The sequence below is a fragment of the Acanthochromis polyacanthus genome, chromosome 13 (genome assembly GCF_021347895.1).
Source record: "Acanthochromis polyacanthus isolate Apoly-LR-REF ecotype Palm Island chromosome 13, KAUST_Apoly_ChrSc, whole genome shotgun sequence".
Taxonomy (NCBI): Eukaryota; Metazoa; Chordata; class Actinopteri; family Pomacentridae; genus Acanthochromis; species Acanthochromis polyacanthus.
The window spans coordinates 13,335,720-13,352,101 of record NC_067125.1 but is presented as its reverse complement, the minus strand read 5'-3'; the positions used below and the strand labels follow the sequence as shown (position 1 = coordinate 13,352,101).

General features: G+C 41.8%; 1 protein-coding gene across 4 annotated transcripts in view; it reads right to left on the bottom strand.

The window, feature by feature from the left end:
- Nucleotides 1-563: 563 nt before the first annotated feature.
- Nucleotides 564-16,382, bottom strand: part of b3gat1a (beta-1,3-glucuronyltransferase 1 (glucuronosyltransferase P) a) — a 76,933-nt gene continuing 61,114 nt past the window's right edge. For 2 of the 4 annotated variants that reach the window (XM_022199669.2, XM_022199668.2), the window contains 6 exons: nucleotides 15,662-15,804; nucleotides 13,262-13,333; nucleotides 12,645-13,156; nucleotides 6,674-6,970; nucleotides 3,844-3,950; nucleotides 564-3,509 (listed from right to left, as the gene is read on the bottom strand). In XM_022199669.2, the coding sequence (XP_022055361.1) occupies nucleotides 3,864-3,950; nucleotides 6,674-6,970; nucleotides 12,645-13,156; nucleotides 13,262-13,333; nucleotides 15,662-15,773 (1,080 nt within the window). In that variant the 5' untranslated portion in view covers nucleotides 15,774-15,804 and the 3' untranslated portion in view covers nucleotides 564-3,509; nucleotides 3,844-3,863. The remainder of the gene's footprint in view (nucleotides 3,510-3,843; nucleotides 3,951-6,673; nucleotides 6,971-12,644; nucleotides 13,157-13,261; nucleotides 13,334-15,661; nucleotides 15,805-16,382) is intronic. The other 2 variants (XM_022199670.2, XM_022199671.2) reach the window with 2 other exon arrangements.

Below are 16,382 nucleotides of genomic sequence, written 5' to 3'. Positions count from 1 at the left end.
CTCTGATGTTTTCCTGAATGACATACTATTTTGACAATATACTGCACTATGACATTTTTGAACCACATATCATTCATGACAATTTTAGGCAACATCCTATCATTTTGCGCTTTTTGAACCACATAATGATCTATGTTTTTATTTTGTTGCCGACATGCTATACTATGAACTACAGGCCACACTATGTTATTCTTGAAAAGTATACTATACTTTCACATTTTCTGAACTACGTCCTATACTATGGCATTATACACAGAGTGCTTTGGTTACATGTTGATTTATAATCTAGATTTTATTTCTGCTTTGTTTTTTGATGGGATGACCACAGACCTGACCGTGAACACCGTTGACACCCACCTGAGGGAGACGCTGCCTAAGATCTCCAGGCTGCTTGGTCGTGGTCTTTCTGGTCCTGGGGGAACCTGTTGACCAGCCCCACTAGACACTGGCCCACCAGGACAGTGCCCGGTATGCCAGATGGCCAGTCCACCCCTTGTAATTGTCATGTGTGTTGTAAATTACAACATACATGACATGCACTGGACGCAACACTCAGGGCCAAGTGAGGTTCTTCTCAGTTATTTATTTCTCTTGATTCAACTAACATCTTTCTCTGAGACAGAACTGCTGTGGCAAATAAACAACCTTAACATTCACATGCATAAAATGTGAATCACATGAGGCTGGAAGATGACAGTGGAGATGAGGAAAAAGGGAGGACTCGTGTGTTTTGTGCCTTAGAGAAACCCTCAGAAGCTCATTAACTGACAGTAAATGCTAAAGTGGATGTATACCATAGGAAGGCCAGTTCTAATAGACTAATATATTGCGTCATCTGTTGGAATCAGAGAAGTTTCAAATCAGATGGAGGGCGACGTAATGAAATCACTTGAGAGGTGAAGCCCTGTTTTTCGTTGTTCTGCTGCTTCAGGACACACCACAGAGAGAAACATCACAGACTCTTATTTAACCAGTCCAACCACATGCTGATCTGTACACCACATGACATTTGTTTGCCGGCAACTTGACAAAAGCAACATTTAGAAGATGAGAGCAGGGGATTTAGTTTCACTTGAGGAGGAAATGATAAACAACATGTCGAAAACAAATGATGCTGCTTTGTAAAGGAAAGTCTTCTCTTTTTATACACACTGGCATTTTCCCACTTTGGACTACACGTCATAATTTGCTTCAGTGCTGAAACATTTCAAGTGGATTCTTTTCGTTTGATTAAAGACCACTCAAGTGCAACTTAGCTATCAGCAGTGCTAGAGTACTTGCTGGTACCTATTGTTATTGATCTCTATGGTAATTCGTGTGTACAGTATATTCTGCATGTGCGCATGCTGTTTAAGAGAGCAGAGATTTTTAGGGCAAGGAAACACTGCCATGATTCAATTGCACACCCACGCTTGAAATAAATATATAAATAAATATATTAAATTTGATTTTTTTTTTGAATAAATAATGGGAGGATAGTCAGTGATCTCCGTGGCTGATCCCCACGAAAGTGTAATATCATGCAGTCAATGAAAACAGCCAGTGTGATGAGAGATACGAAACAGCCTTTTGTCCTCATATTCAATCTTATCATATTCCCGGTGAAATGTGTAATAACATACTGTCTCTCCGGCTGATGAGCCTGAGAAGATATAGCGTCTTTGTAAAAGTTTTAATAGTGCAGCAGCGTATTTTGTTGGGTTTTGTGTGTGTGTGTGTGTGTGTGTGTGTGTGTGTGTGTGAGGTGGGGTAGGTGGGTTGTGGGTGCTCAGAGATAATCTGGCAACAGTACAGAGGCTCAGTGTTTGAATTATCTCCAGCTACTTCTTGCCGGACAATGTTAGATAAGAACCACCAATGTGCATAAGATGGATGATTTATCAAGCAGAGTTTCTATTATATGAGGCGCAGAATAACTTTGTTAAAATGTACAATGCCATCGCTACTGATGTTTATCGCTGGAGGTGCAGTGACTCCCTTTTGTGATCCGCTTAATGTATACAGCTCATGGGTACACAAACAGAAAGCATGAGGCTTCAGTACTGAGGATGGCATGTCTTAATTGCTACCAAATTATTAGCAAAAATACATTTGATTTTCATTGTGCTTTTCTTTAGCCTGCTGTCACTTTAATGTTGCTTGTATAATCTGATTTCATATGTGGAAGCTGTGGTTTTTAAAGAAATATGAGTATTTGGGGTCATGCTTAATGCATTTAGGTATGTTTTTTGACTGGACAAAGAGGGGCTGACAAAAGCAAATATTTGGGGTCTGCTGCTGCTTCATCCTTAATGTTCTTTATTTATTCATAACTACACACAGCTGACCCTTGGTGACCAGTGCAGTGCAGAGTGTGCATAGACAAGGGGAAATATTAACCAACACGGAGGGAAGTCAGGTCGGTGTTTGTGAATCTGCCACGGTTTGAAGTTCTCGTCTCTTGTGTTATGAATGTGTCACAAACTGGGCTTGTTCTGACGAAATGAAGTTTGTAATGTGCTATTCGTCTTTCAATGAGCTGAACCTAGAGTGAACCTGTGCCTTGTCGTGTGTCATTCTTCATCATTTTTACATATAAATACAGTAATTACAATGCATTTGTCAAAGTTTCTCCTCTGATTGTTCTCGTTTCTCATTATATTTGTGTGTTTTTCAGTGCTAAGAGATTTTAGTGTTTACATAATTCAGCTCCCGAGCATGAGGGGTACACTCCTTTCTTCAAGTGTGTGGGTGGGCTTAAATGCATGAGTTTCAATGACACTATAAAATGGACGATGATAACCCAAGAGTAAATGTAGGTAAGAGTCAGTAGTATTGAACTAGCAAGTCAAGTGCTTGTAAAACGCCGAAACCAGTTAAATTAAATTAAAGCAAACATTTCATAGTTATCAAAAGAACATTCCTTCCCTTGCTATGTTTGTGTTTGCTCAAAAGGAAAATCCACATGAGACATCTTTGTCCTTGGAGTCATGTATTCATCCAGGCTGATGATGTCGGCCGTGTCTTTAAATCCGAGAGGAATTTCTCTGGTGTGCCGTGTGCAGATCCAGGCCCATTTGTGTTTTTGTTTCCTTTGCTTTGTCATATGAGGTGGAGGATATTTTTTTGTAACCTGCTTGTTTGGCTGAACCCGCTGGCTGTATGCTTTTCATATTGTGCTGTCTTTTATGAGGGGTGGTCTTCAACGGGCCATCGTTCGGTGGCGGTGCAGGTTACGAGTGTCCACGTCGACCCGGCGAGACGTCCTTTCACGTCGTCTCCTCTGCACTTCAGTGGCGGACCTGACGAGCCACCGCCACCTCTTACTAATCTGTGCTTTTAATACGTTTGTACTGTTTTTGGTCCATATTTTAAAAATGTCAGATTCAGTCAAGAGGATTAGAACCCCCTTCAAAAAGGCCCCGTACTTCTCTTTTTGAAAATTTTCTGATGATTAAGACATGAGCGCTGGTTGCACTTATCACGAAACTCGACTGTTTTCTCCACTCTGCAGGTCCAAGGCCAACCACCTGTAACAGAAAGGATTAAGATACACTGAGAAGGCTTTATTTGAGTTCATTGAGCCTGTTTATTTCCTTGGTGACATTTAATAATGGGAAACAGCTGCTATAATTGGGACTCGGCAGAAGGATATTAAAAATGACTGTACAATGTATTAGGGAGTATTAAAAACACCTGCTCTTTTGTAGTCTAACTAGGTGAGATCAGGCGACAATTATCATCACATTTGCATTTCCGCCTTATAAATTGACATCATTCAGAAATTCAATTTGTCGATGGATAAAGGGTTCAGCTTGGTAATGTCAGCAAGTTCAGGGTTGCGTGATTTAGAAAAGAATTTACCGTGTTCTGAGGAAAAACGGTCAAATCTCCACATTGGGGTCTGTGAATCCTTTTTTCCCCTCGTTTACAAGAACAGGCTTCTCTGTTCTTGTGTGCCAAACCAGAATCTGCAGAGATAACAGCATGGAAACACAAACAACAGCAACATTAGTAACATGCTGTTCCCTTAATGCACTCATTCAACCTACTCTGCCAGTCGGCTCCCACTCTGCCTATGTTCTTCAAAACATCCAGGGCACCGTCTATGTGCAAAGATCTGCTTGAGCATGAACCCTGCATTAGAGGAGAGTAAAGAGGGACCACAGCAGTGTGTTATCTTATAAATATGATGCATCCTCCTTAGCCTTGCCTGTGCTGAATCCTCCCCTGACCATGGGTTAATGGCCACCTTCAGATGACAGCCTACACTGCATCGTATGTAGAAAGGTACTGCCTTCGTGGTAGCACACCAGTTCTTCTCGGCGTGCTATTGTGCTATCAAGCCTCCGCACTGCCTCGCTTTGGCCCAGGAGACCGGACAAACATCCAGGAAAAGGATGGCAAGAAGAGCAGAGGAGGGGAGGAAAAACTAAAAGTGTCAAGCTCATTTTCCCCCCTCTCCTCTGTGCTGGAACCCTCCTTCCTTTCATCTCGCCGTGGCGGCGGTCATGAATTATTCATATGGTGTGTTTGAGATGTGCCAGGAACCCACTCCCACTTTGCTCAGGTGTAAGGGGGAAGAAGGGGGGAGGTTAATAGTCACGCTCGCATCTGAAGTGGTAGATTATAAGGAAGAGAGATGCTCATGCACGACTTTCCATTTTTTTCCCCTTCCTCTTTCCCTCCCGCCCTTCTGTCCGTCCCTGTGCTCATCTGTAATCAGCGTGACGCCCCTGCCTCCCCGTTCCCCCACCAACTCCAATTCCGCTCTCTCAGCCGTTCCCTGAATCCCCTCTTTTCATTTAGCTCTCTGAATGGCAGGAGAAAAACCTGGCTGAAAGTGTCTCTCTCTTTCTCTCCCTTCTTCTTTCTGTCTCTCTCTCTCCTTGCCTGTGTGTCTGTGTTCGCCTGTGCTTGCCTGTGTGGCTAACTAAAGCCCTCTGGCTGACTCCTCTTCGCCCAGAGAGCGGCTTAGTGAAGTGACCCAGACCAACGGCCGTAAGCAGGAACGGTGGAGTGGGTATGGAGAGGAACGCTGCTGCTGCTACCCTCAAGCATCTTGCTCAAGTACATGTGCGAATGTACAAGAGTGCATGTGGGCAGCGTGAGAAATATAATCAATGCTGCTCAACTTTTCAGCATCGAATTTACACTTTTTGACACTCTGACCGTCAGAAAATCATCGTGGAATTTTATTTGAGAAAAACATGGATTTTTCACCAAGTGCATGCTAAAGAAGACTTCGCAGTCCAGCTCAGGAGCGTTTAATCAAGTACCTTTGTGGCATCAAAAAGCGATTCTGCACCGGTGATCAAGGAAAACAAGCTCCTGTGTTGCTAAAAAAACAAACACCAATTATGCCAGGCTGCCTGGAGATTTTAAATAATGGGTTTGTTTGTATCATAAGAAAACTGTGGCTGAATAACATGTCGTCTTCTTTTTTAAAGAATACTTTGACGTTTTGGGAAACATGCTTATTTGCTTTCGAGAGTTAAATGAGAAGATCAATAACAGCTTCACATCTACAGATGGCTGACAAATTAAAGGAAAAACCAACGTAAGTTGTCTTAGCAAGGTACTGACATCAATTCTCCTAGTCTCTGGAACCCTACTGGACGAAAGAATGGCATTCTTTCAGGGGATAATCCATCTTTTGGTGTTTTCATGGTGGTGATGGATAGCGCTGTCTGGCACATCGCTCCCGTAACTGCTCAATTGGGTTGAGATCCGGAAGCTGTGAAGGTCATAGCATATGATTCAAAACATTTCGGTGACCCTTCGTGTCCTACGGATAGAGACACTGTCATTTTGGAAGAGACCACTCCCCCTCAGGATAGAAATGTTTCATCACAGGATAAAGATGATCAATCAGACCAACTTCCTGTTTATTTGCAGTGACTCTTCCTGCCAAGGGGACACGTGGACCCAAACAAAGCCGACAAACATTCTCCTTCAATTTGTCGCTCAGGTTTTTATTCTACACACGAAGCCTCGACTGGCAGACAAGCAGCTTAGCTAGCATAAAAACAAGAAACATACAAAAAGCTGTAAAAACCAGCAGTGCTAAAATGTCTTATATAAGTGGCAAGAAGGTGAGTAAGCAAATGCTCCAAAATGTCAGACTTTTTCCTTTAATAATTCATAATCCTCTGTCTTATTGGGCTGAAGTGCTGTAAATACTTTCTCCAACTTTCTTCATTCGTTATTCGTTATTTATTCATGGCAAGTCAAACTAACTCGCCCTTTTTGTGATGTTTATGAGTAATTCATTCCTGCATCATCGTGGCAGTTTGCTTACAATGGTGTTAGAAGCTGCAAAATTACTATTACATAAGTTGTGGAAACCATAAAATAATAACCACCCTGTTTCTAAGGGTGACATTCAGTCAGTGGCCTGAATCTAATACTGTGAAGGCAGATCGTGGCTATCTTTTTGTTTTCTTTTGTAAAATTAGTTTCATAAAAGATAGTTCAGCACCAAATAATAACAGATTTAATAACATCCTTTCATAGCATTCAAAACCAGAGATGTGAAGTAGTCGAATACAACTCTACTTCATCTACTACATTTTAAAATATTTTATTTTATCTGATACTCCACTATGTTTAGCCACATGGCAAGTAAATCCCTGACCTACAAACTGCTCAAGTCAAGTGGCTTAACATCAGTAAACATGAAAAAGGAAATTACCTTAGTGCAATTGGCGGCTTTGGGCTCCAGGTCGTTGAGTGTGACAAGTTCCCGGAGCAAACTACTCTCCTGGTAGCCTCCCTTCACCCCTCGAAGCTTAAAGTACGCCTGTGGCTTGAAAAGGATGAGCCTCAGGTTGATAGCGAAGCCAGCCATGTCAATGGCAAAGGGCCGATGGGGGTCGAACACCGTCTTCCAGCCGTAGACCTTCCCGGCTGCGTTGACCTTGGGGGACTCGTACCGCAAGCCGCCCACAAAGGCCACAGGCCACACTGAAACTTTCCGAGTCGATCTCATCTGGCGAGAGGAGAGTCGAGAGGAGAAAATGGTGGAGGGAAGAGAGCAAATTAGTCATCTGAAAAAGCGTACATGACAGTGAGACAGTATTTGAGCATCTGCTGTCAGCGTTACAGCGAAGCACGGACGGAGGGTTTTTAGAGCTGCTGCTATTATTCATTCTGAAAGACGGTGAATATTGACCAAGCCTTTGTGCCCTGTGCAGCTGACATGCTGTTAGATGAAGGAAGATCACACACACTGTTCAACAGCTGCCCTACAATGAGATAATTAGGCACAACCATCTTTAAAGGGAGTCAACGGGGCCAGTGCCAAGAGGGTTTGAAGGAGCCAAGCCATTAGAGCAAGTGGCTGTGGTCCTGGTTGGCTGAGGAGATTCTTTAAAGGTAAAGCACCACCATCTTTTTTTTCCCTTTCTGTCCTTTAATCTTCCGGCATCAAACGATTTTGCCGCCCTCTCCTTTGTCTGCTACTCAGCGAGTCTTTGCCATCCTGGCAAGAGCTGCCGCAGTCATAAAAGGTAAGTTTTTATAATGAGGGAAGAGGAAGGTTTAGAAACAGCAGAGTCATTTAATCAAACTCAATGCAGCAGAAATAATGATGCCGGTGCCTCGCCAGTGGAAGGTCTATTTAAAATAAAGGTGTGTGCAAGTGCGTTTACAGTGTCCAGTATGTGCGTCTTCCGTAGATGGAGCAGGAGCAAGCCTGAATAAAACACCTATATGCATATGCATGATACGGGTTTATTCGTTGGGTGCATTTCGTGCAAATCGCATGCAAATTTCCCTTTGCACATGAGCTGCTGTGTTAGATTTGTTTCTGATCTGATGGGCTGCTGTGTGGCGGGGTCAGGTGATCAGAGAGGGGCAGAGTTTGAACAGGATGAAGCAGCCCAGGGGCTTATGGGAATCCACGGATTTGAGCTTTGGGGAAAACAACTGTGCAAGTCACCCAGATAAGAGGCAGGATGTTCTAGCTTAATGAGTTCTGGGTGTTAATGGTGAAAGACAGATAGAATGCTTCTGTGCATGCGCTCATATGAGTGCTGCTATAATTTTTAAAGGAGGGTCACACTTTTTAGCCATTTCTCATCACTCTGTTTGTGTCCTCTGGTGTTATTTCCTACAAACACGCCGGTGTTTAGTTGTCAGAAGCTGCTGTTGGATTCTAATGAGCTCCTTCCTCAAGGACGTGTCAGCGGTTGCCAGGTTGTTGTTTTTTTTCCAACCAGGACATGAGTAAATCCAGCCATCATCTTGCCCAGTCGTCACCCGCCTGCTTCCTTCACAGTTAGATGTATGTCTTCAAACAAAATGAGACGATAAATCAGGCTCTCTACAGGTAGTGTCAGGAGGTTTGTCACTTTCCCATCTAGACTGAAAATGTAAAAGTGAGTGTTCTGCCTGCTGCTGCTGGCGCTGGTGGGAATAGCAGCAGGGGTAAAGCAGCACAAATCCCCCTTTTGCTGGCAGCCAAAGCAAAATGAAAATGCAACAAAGTTCCCCTTGCCCCATACTCGTGAATATTACGTGTTTGTGCAGTGTTTTTTGTTCAGTGTTGCTCCAGTTTGTGTTGCATTTAAGCTCTGTTTCCTGCTCCACTTAGTGAGAAGCCTTCAGAGACAAAGTCCTATATTTGAGCATAGAGTAGACAGTGGGACTTTAAAAAAAAGGAAAGCAGGCATCCAGGTACATTAATCAGTCCTTAGGGGTGCAGGGAACACAACAAAACACAAGTATAATCTACTACTGCAGTTGTAGTTTTTGTCCACACAGTAAAAAAAAGAATGAAAATATTCCAATTATGTAGTTTTTTAGGATCCTTATTAAAATTCTGTTTATTTTTTATTAAATCATCCTCATTAAAATGTGTTTTTACAACCAATAATAAGGAAAATAAAACTGATAAAATTCAAAACACAATTTGCATTGCAAATACAGCTAGTTGTCCGTCTAAATTTTAAATTAGGCATATTTTAAATGTGATAAAGTAGAACAAGTCAGTAATGTACTATATATATGATATTGCTTTAATCTTAAATAGACCAAATAATGTGTTTTTTTAAACAAATGTTAGGTCATTTGTCCCACAAGTATTGTGATTCAGTTTAAATCATGGTCAAATTCTGAAATATGCATTGCTAATGGTCGTAAAAACAAATTGATTCTAGTGGCTGACAGCATGCCGCATGAATGGAGTCTTAAAAATAGTAAATGCTTAACAGTAAATAAGTTTGCAAAAAAAAAAAAAAATTCTTATTAGGTCTCAGCCATGCATTCGTGTACTTTAACTGTGAAAAAATATTTTTAACGAGGTTTTCGTTGGCTTTCATTAAGGCCTGACCCAGAAAATATGCATTTAATAAAAGACAGTATGTGCCAAAGTCGCTGATAGCAACAGCGGCTTGAATGAAAGACTGGATGAGAGATTGAGATTCTTGATATGAATTGATGGCAACAATAGCAGTGTGCTCTGTTGCACCAGAAGCTAGCAGCAGAGGACAATGACTTGACTCACTTCTTTTTGTTGCTGTATTATATTGTATGAAGTGATGTGAGGTGGACTGTGTCTGTGTCTGTGTCAGACGGTCAGCTGAGCTGAATTCTAGCTGCTCTTTTCATGTGCGTTACTGCTGCTGCTGCTGCTGTAAAAGAACTGTAGGTGAGTGGGATTTGTAATTAGTAATGATGCAGTCTTTTAAATGAATAATACATTTTTAGCTTAATTAGTGTGGCAGCTTAACAAATGCAACATTGATTCATGAAATTGACACTTTATGTATGTTTGCTGTCTTTTAGTTAAGTGATGTAAAAATCTCCATAAACTCATTTTAATTCACTTATTTTTCTTTTGAATCGATAAAATAATTAATAATGCAATTAAAATGAAATAAGACCAATGTTTACTGTTTGTATTACTTGTATTATTTTTAATTATCATGCATTTTCATGGCAACACTGAATAGAAACTGCTTCATAACAGTTCAAGGATATGCTTTAAAAAATATCAGTAAATTCATTATTAACTTTCTACCTTGATGCTCAAACATTTCAGCAAGTTTATCTCTTCATAACAATGTGACAGGGAGACACTTTGCTGCAACATAACATTAGACAATTACGTAGAATCTTATTATGCATAACTGAAGCATAGCTGCAAAAACACTGACTGCTGTGACATTTATGTACTATCAGCTTCTTTATGGCTAATGAACTGGCTACTAATTTATTGAGTTAAACATTTATACTGAGAGTGGATTTCTGCACTAAAAATGTGAAAAAGGTTCATTGTCTCATTTTCATTTGGGTGCCAGGATAAGTCATAGACATAGACATTGAATTAGCATTAATTTGATAATTCAAATTGTTATTATATATTGCAATTGCTCAAATGAAAGAACTAGCTCACTTTGGACTAACCATGGAGAAATGATGGAGTGTACTTTCTCCGCTCCGTCTATTCGACTGTCACCTGCTCTTTTTCGCTCGATCTTTTTCTGTCTCTGGCTCTCTCTCACTCCACCTCCATCTCTCTCTCTCTCTCTGCCCCTCAGGGCCGTTACTCTGGCCCATAAATAGGCCTGTTGGAGGTGATGGAGGGCCTCTGAGGGAGATGGAGCACTTTGGCTGATTCCCAGAGAAAGGTAATGACAGGCCCCGTCAATACCCAGCGCTCCATTTACTACGGGACCGCGTCTGCACTACTAACAAGACTTGAGGCTAATACTCGGAGGACCTAGACCATGTCCGCTCAGGTAATTCAACTGATGTCAAGATGGATGGCCTGAGATGTACTGATTACATGCCCAAACTTCTCTACACCAGCTTCACATCCCTGACTACGCTTGTTAAGAGCCAAAAAATGGTTCAAGACCAGAGAATTTATTGCTCAACCAACCATTACACTATACAATATACACCACTGATTTCTTTCATTTGTGTATCAGGCCTCTTTTAACAAATACACACACCATGCACAAAAAATTTAGACAATCTATTTTGCTCACAAAACTGTTTAAATTCATTCTGATTTCGATGCATTGCGCAAAATGACTATAGATGGCTTTTGATTCACAGATTTTTGGCTTTTCTGATCAATTCTGTTAGCTTAAAGGCTGCTGAGCTGTAAAACGTTTTGTAGCCTCCCCTCCTAAATTACCCACCATCAGCTCTGCACTTTGTTAGTTTTTCTGAAGCTCAAGTGGAGCATTTGAAAGATTGATGGAGCTTAAGACTGAAACTTCGTGCTTTTTATTACTGGTGCAGAGCTGGCAACATTTTTGAGTAGGCGATAGTGCTGTGATTCACTGGCCCACCGAAGAGGAAGGTTACTTTTAGGTAGAAGCATTTAGGCGGTTACATTTGAAAATAGTTTAGAGGTCAGGCAAAGGCGAACACTTACAAAGCTATGAAGATTACATTTGCTCAGTCACCGGAGCGCTGCAGCCACACACTTTCAGTGTTTCTCCTAAGTAAAACGCTGCGGCAACACATCACTCAAAGCAGCTCGTAAAGTTCTTCGCCAGATTTGACAGGGAAATTTTTTGATCTAAGTTTCTTTAGAGATGCACAATATTGTACTTTTTTCCCCCTAGAAAAGCAGTATGTTAAAAGTTTCCAACTCATTTTGGCTGATTTCAGATACCAATGCATGCACATGTTACTTAAATTTTCCTCGGGATTAATAAAGTATCTATCTCTCTATCTATCTATGATGCAGTGATAAAATATGCCTCATGCTCACCAACATGCAGCATTGATTGTTCGTGTCCTCTTTTCTGTCTATCAGTGTTCATTTTGGGCTGATGTTATTTCATTTTAGAGGCCTGATACTAAAGACATGCTGATATGCTCATACATCCCTATTTTTTCCTTAAAAAGGAAGGAAAAACCAAACTAGACCACTTTTAATTTTCATAATTAAGACATGTGGCTTGAGTTTGTGAGATAACATTTATTTTAATGCACAGTCCATTTCATTCAGGGCAAGTGATGTCTTGATCCCTTTGAGTCATTCAACACGCTTTTTTACCGATTGGTGTCACAAATCTAAGCCTGATGCCAGCACAGATGTCATAAATTTAAATAATTCCCTGAATAAATGCGGCATTATCAATCAATAATTAATCAGTAGGCACAAAGTGTGGGCCGCAACGGTGGCTGCAGCACATGCAGCTGATCCCAGCTTCAGTTAAGACACGCGCAGTCAAGTGTCACAGAAGACTTGGTCATGGTGCACCATTACTGGCTAATCCTCCACAAAGCTCTCTGTTTGCCAACTCCAAACTGCCTGATTCCTCTAGTCCCAGCATTATTAAACAGGAAGAGGTCCACAAACACGTACTTCAGCTAATCTGCAAAACTGGAAGTGTGTGTTATCGAGGAAAATGGTGTCGGTTATGCGAAAAAACAAAATATAAATGACTTGGATTGGGGCAAAGAAATAAACTTTATTGTGACATCCCTATTCAGGACGATAAAGTGTTAAAGTTAGAATGCTTGTACTTATTTTTGATAAAGAAACAGAATGTGTGTGTGTGTGTGCACTTTCTATGCTTGTATACTCTGCCCCTCCTTTGGTGTGTTTATGTACAATTAAAGAGATTTAGCCAAAAATGCATGAAATGAGCACAACTGATACGGCAGCAGCAGTGACGTGGTGAATCAGCACTAACCTCCTCAAACAGCTCCAGGCTGTATGTGTTGTCGTCATCGGCAAAGTAGACAATTCCAGCTTGGCTGCTGTTAGCGTTGAAGGTCTCCCTCAGCCAGCGCAGGGCCAGATTCCTCTGCATGGTCCCTCTGGGGATTCTCGGGTCCCGAGTGTCACCTCTCAGCTTATAGTTCCTGGGCGTCTCTACGTTGAGGTGGGTGTAGTTCAGTCCTGTTTCTCGGAGGAGTCGCGTGACAAGAGGTGTTCTCCTCTGGGAGTCCTCCACCAGGATCCAGTGCAGGTTGGGAACGTGGAGGAAGGTGTTTGCTAGCCGTGTCAGCTCTGCCTTCTGCACGGGGCGACTATATGTGGGGGTGATGATGTGAATAGTAGGCAGCACATCGGACCAGGGCGGAGGCCTCGTATACACATACTCTGTCCTCACCACCTCCACAATGTCCTTATCTGAGGCGCAGTATTCCTTGGAGTCCTGCGCCTGGCCACCTGCCTCCCTCTTGCCCTCAACACCGTCATCTACAGATACGGGGATAAGAAGACATGTAAGGCATTAGTGCAACCTTGAGCTGCCCTTTGTATATTTGCCTCAGGTGACTTAAACCCAATGGGGGTAAAGTGTACCTGAGAGCCGGTGGTGGCGGACTGCAAGCCTCTCTGGAATGATAAAGATCTCTTTTACTAGGTGGTGACAGGCTGCAAAAAGTGAAAGCAGGCACCGTGAGAGGATAACACAGCTGACGGACAGAGAGACAGCGCAAGACGAGGGAGGGGAGAGATGGGCCCTGCTATTACTCCAGTGTTGCCTTTGGGCTTGTCTTCATAAAGAGAGAAAAAAATGTGGGTATGCGGATCTTGCAGACATGCTTTCTTTTATGTCCAGACTCCACCGCAGACTCTCTTCCTCTGCCTTTTCTCTGCCATTTCTATAGCGTGCTACGATGTTTTATTGAATTAGAGAAGTCTGAATGTTCACAGCTAAAACATGTTTTGTTTCTACGATGTTTTGCATGTAAAATTTCAATAATCACTCTGAGGTGGATCTTTCGTGTTGCATCATGACATGGTGTTAGATTGTATTTTTAAACAAAAGCAGGTTAGATCTCTGCTACTGTGATATCCTGGCTCAAGAGTCTTGCTATACTCCACTAAAAAATCTGTAATGATTTACAATGTTTGGCTCCAGTAATCATTTAGAGTTTGTGAAAGTGCTTTTTTATGGAGATCTGCTTGAAAAATATATAAGATTTTTATGCTGGGAGGAAGCCATTGTTGGTGCTTTGTATCATCCATGACCTGCACTGCCAGAGCCACAGACTGTATGCGTGAAAAGTATCGTAATAATAGAAAAGCAAAGGTTTCTTATGAAAGCACTTTCATAAGAAATCTTGTGTAGGTTTTAAGGGCACATTGCAGGTAGCTTAACAGTGGGCTGGAAAATATGTTTCACCACCTTTCTCTGCTTCACCTCTGACCAAAGCTAGAACGGTACAGCAGAGACTCAATACACTAAGTCTGTAGTTTGTGCTGCTGCATTAAACAGTATCTACATGACACATTATACTCTTCTCTTTCTTTGCATGACAACTTAACACTAATTCTGAAAATTATGGCCCTATTGAAGACCTGCATGTAAACAGCAGTGAAGCAGTCGGTTGGAGGCATTCTGAGTTGACTCCGGTGTTAAAGGCTGTGATGGTTTGGCCTTGTTTGGTCATGATGGACAGGACTATGATTACAGCATCATTGAGGTTGTTAATTTCTTTTCATTGTGCCACAGCTAATAGCTGTCTTTGTCGCGGTTCTGCTCGAGCTCCATTTGCACCTCCAGCATAAAGAGGATTTTTCTGCAGCACATAGATTAACACAATCTGCTGATGGCCAGATGTTCAACAGAAGCTGCCAGGGAGCACAGTGCCAAAAAATCCCCTAGCTTCTCTTTTAGGATCACACAAAAGGAAGCCTGTGGGCCGACTCTGGTCAGATAGCAGTGACTAAAACTGATTTTCATTTTTTGAAATATATTTTATCGTATCTTGAGCGTATCCTATGACACAATAAAAAGATGTGAGTGCAGTTAATTGTGGACAACTTTATTATATTGTGTTATTTGTTGAGGGGAATAGTAGAACGCTTTCCAGTGATTGCTTTTGTGAAAGAAATTTTCCTGTTTCCGAGCAAAAAATGTACAAATTATCCTCAATGCATACTGCCTCGAGTCGCTTGGATAAACCTGTTTTGTTTGGTAACCCCTGTATGTGCATTCACGCCGTTATAAGACAAGGGCAAACAGCTCTATTGATCTGCTGTCGCTCTAATTTGGCTGTGTTTACTCGGCAGCATTCTTGACATTTTACACTGTTGGTTTGCAGTCTCAGGAGATTGGTCGCGAAACTCATGAGTACCGTATGTATTAATGACTCAGACCAGTGTGCAAACACGATAACACACGTGGACGCAAGATTTTACATGGGGCTAATCGAGAGGACACGTGTGTTATTTGAAATTGCTGATTAACAATTTGCATTGAATCTGCAGGAGTGAAAATGGGGGAGAGTTTAAACTGAAATGGATCAAACGGTTTACTGACGTGCTGCTGAATAATGCATGCTGTGTCACACCAAGAGGAAATAATGGATTGATGGGTCAAAGCATGTGAGTGGACAAAGTGAAGAAGCATACTGGACTAGGCAAGTTATTATTAACATAAAAACTAAATGCTGATCAGAGGGAGCAAAACAATTCAGTTAAACTCACACACTGAGTATCTGAAACAAATATATTGAGTATATGAGTGTGGGTATGTCATGGTAACTTTCAAATCTTTGTCATCTGCATAAACAACCCACTCTGATGAGGTTTACAGTGACTGGACAAGTGTTCTCGAGCTGAGATGAAGCCGATGGTCATGGCAAGTGAGTGCCTCTACACGAACGGCCTGTTGTCTACACCTGAAGTGCGGTGTTAGGTTCGAGGACCCACTTCAAGTTTGATATTGCCAGTGGAGTGCAGTGTACTGCGTACCCTTGCGGATGGCGAGGAGTGGAGCTATAGCGCTTTGGTGCCAAACAGTGATGAGCAGAGTCCAGGGTAACACGATCAACACGATGGCAAGAATATCTCTTCTCTTCGGCATCTCCAGGATTGGTTATTTGGCTCGGCATTACCTGGACACATTAAAAACAAACAAAAAAAAAAGACAGATGTGTTATTCTGCATTTCATAATGCTAAGGATTTCAGGTAAAATCGCTGTAAAACGCATAAAATATGTGTATATATTTGCACAAACACTTCCACAAATAAACTACACCAGAGTTAAGCAAACATATGTTGATGAATCTCAATTTTTTGGGAATGAGAAGCACATCCGAAAGAATTAAGCAATATTAACCGCATTAGAAGCCACACAGACAGTGGAGGACACCCATATTTATAAGGATCAAGATGGCTTTGAGGAGAATGAAAACTCCACTGAAATAGAAATTAATTCATTGTTTTCTCAGTGTTATTGAAGCTATTTTTTTTTTTTTTTTGCCACAGAAGCACTGGCAAAACACCCTCACATTTTCCAGCCCAGAGGACCTTGAGAATGAAATGAGAGACCAGGTGAACGCTGCAAAAGAAGTTTAAAAGGGGAAAAAAAAGTTTGATCATTCGCCGTGTGGAGCAACCAACAAAAAGGAAGGTCAAAGCCACTGGAGGAGGCCATGGATCATGAGTTGGTGCCCTCTGCCAGCCCGATGA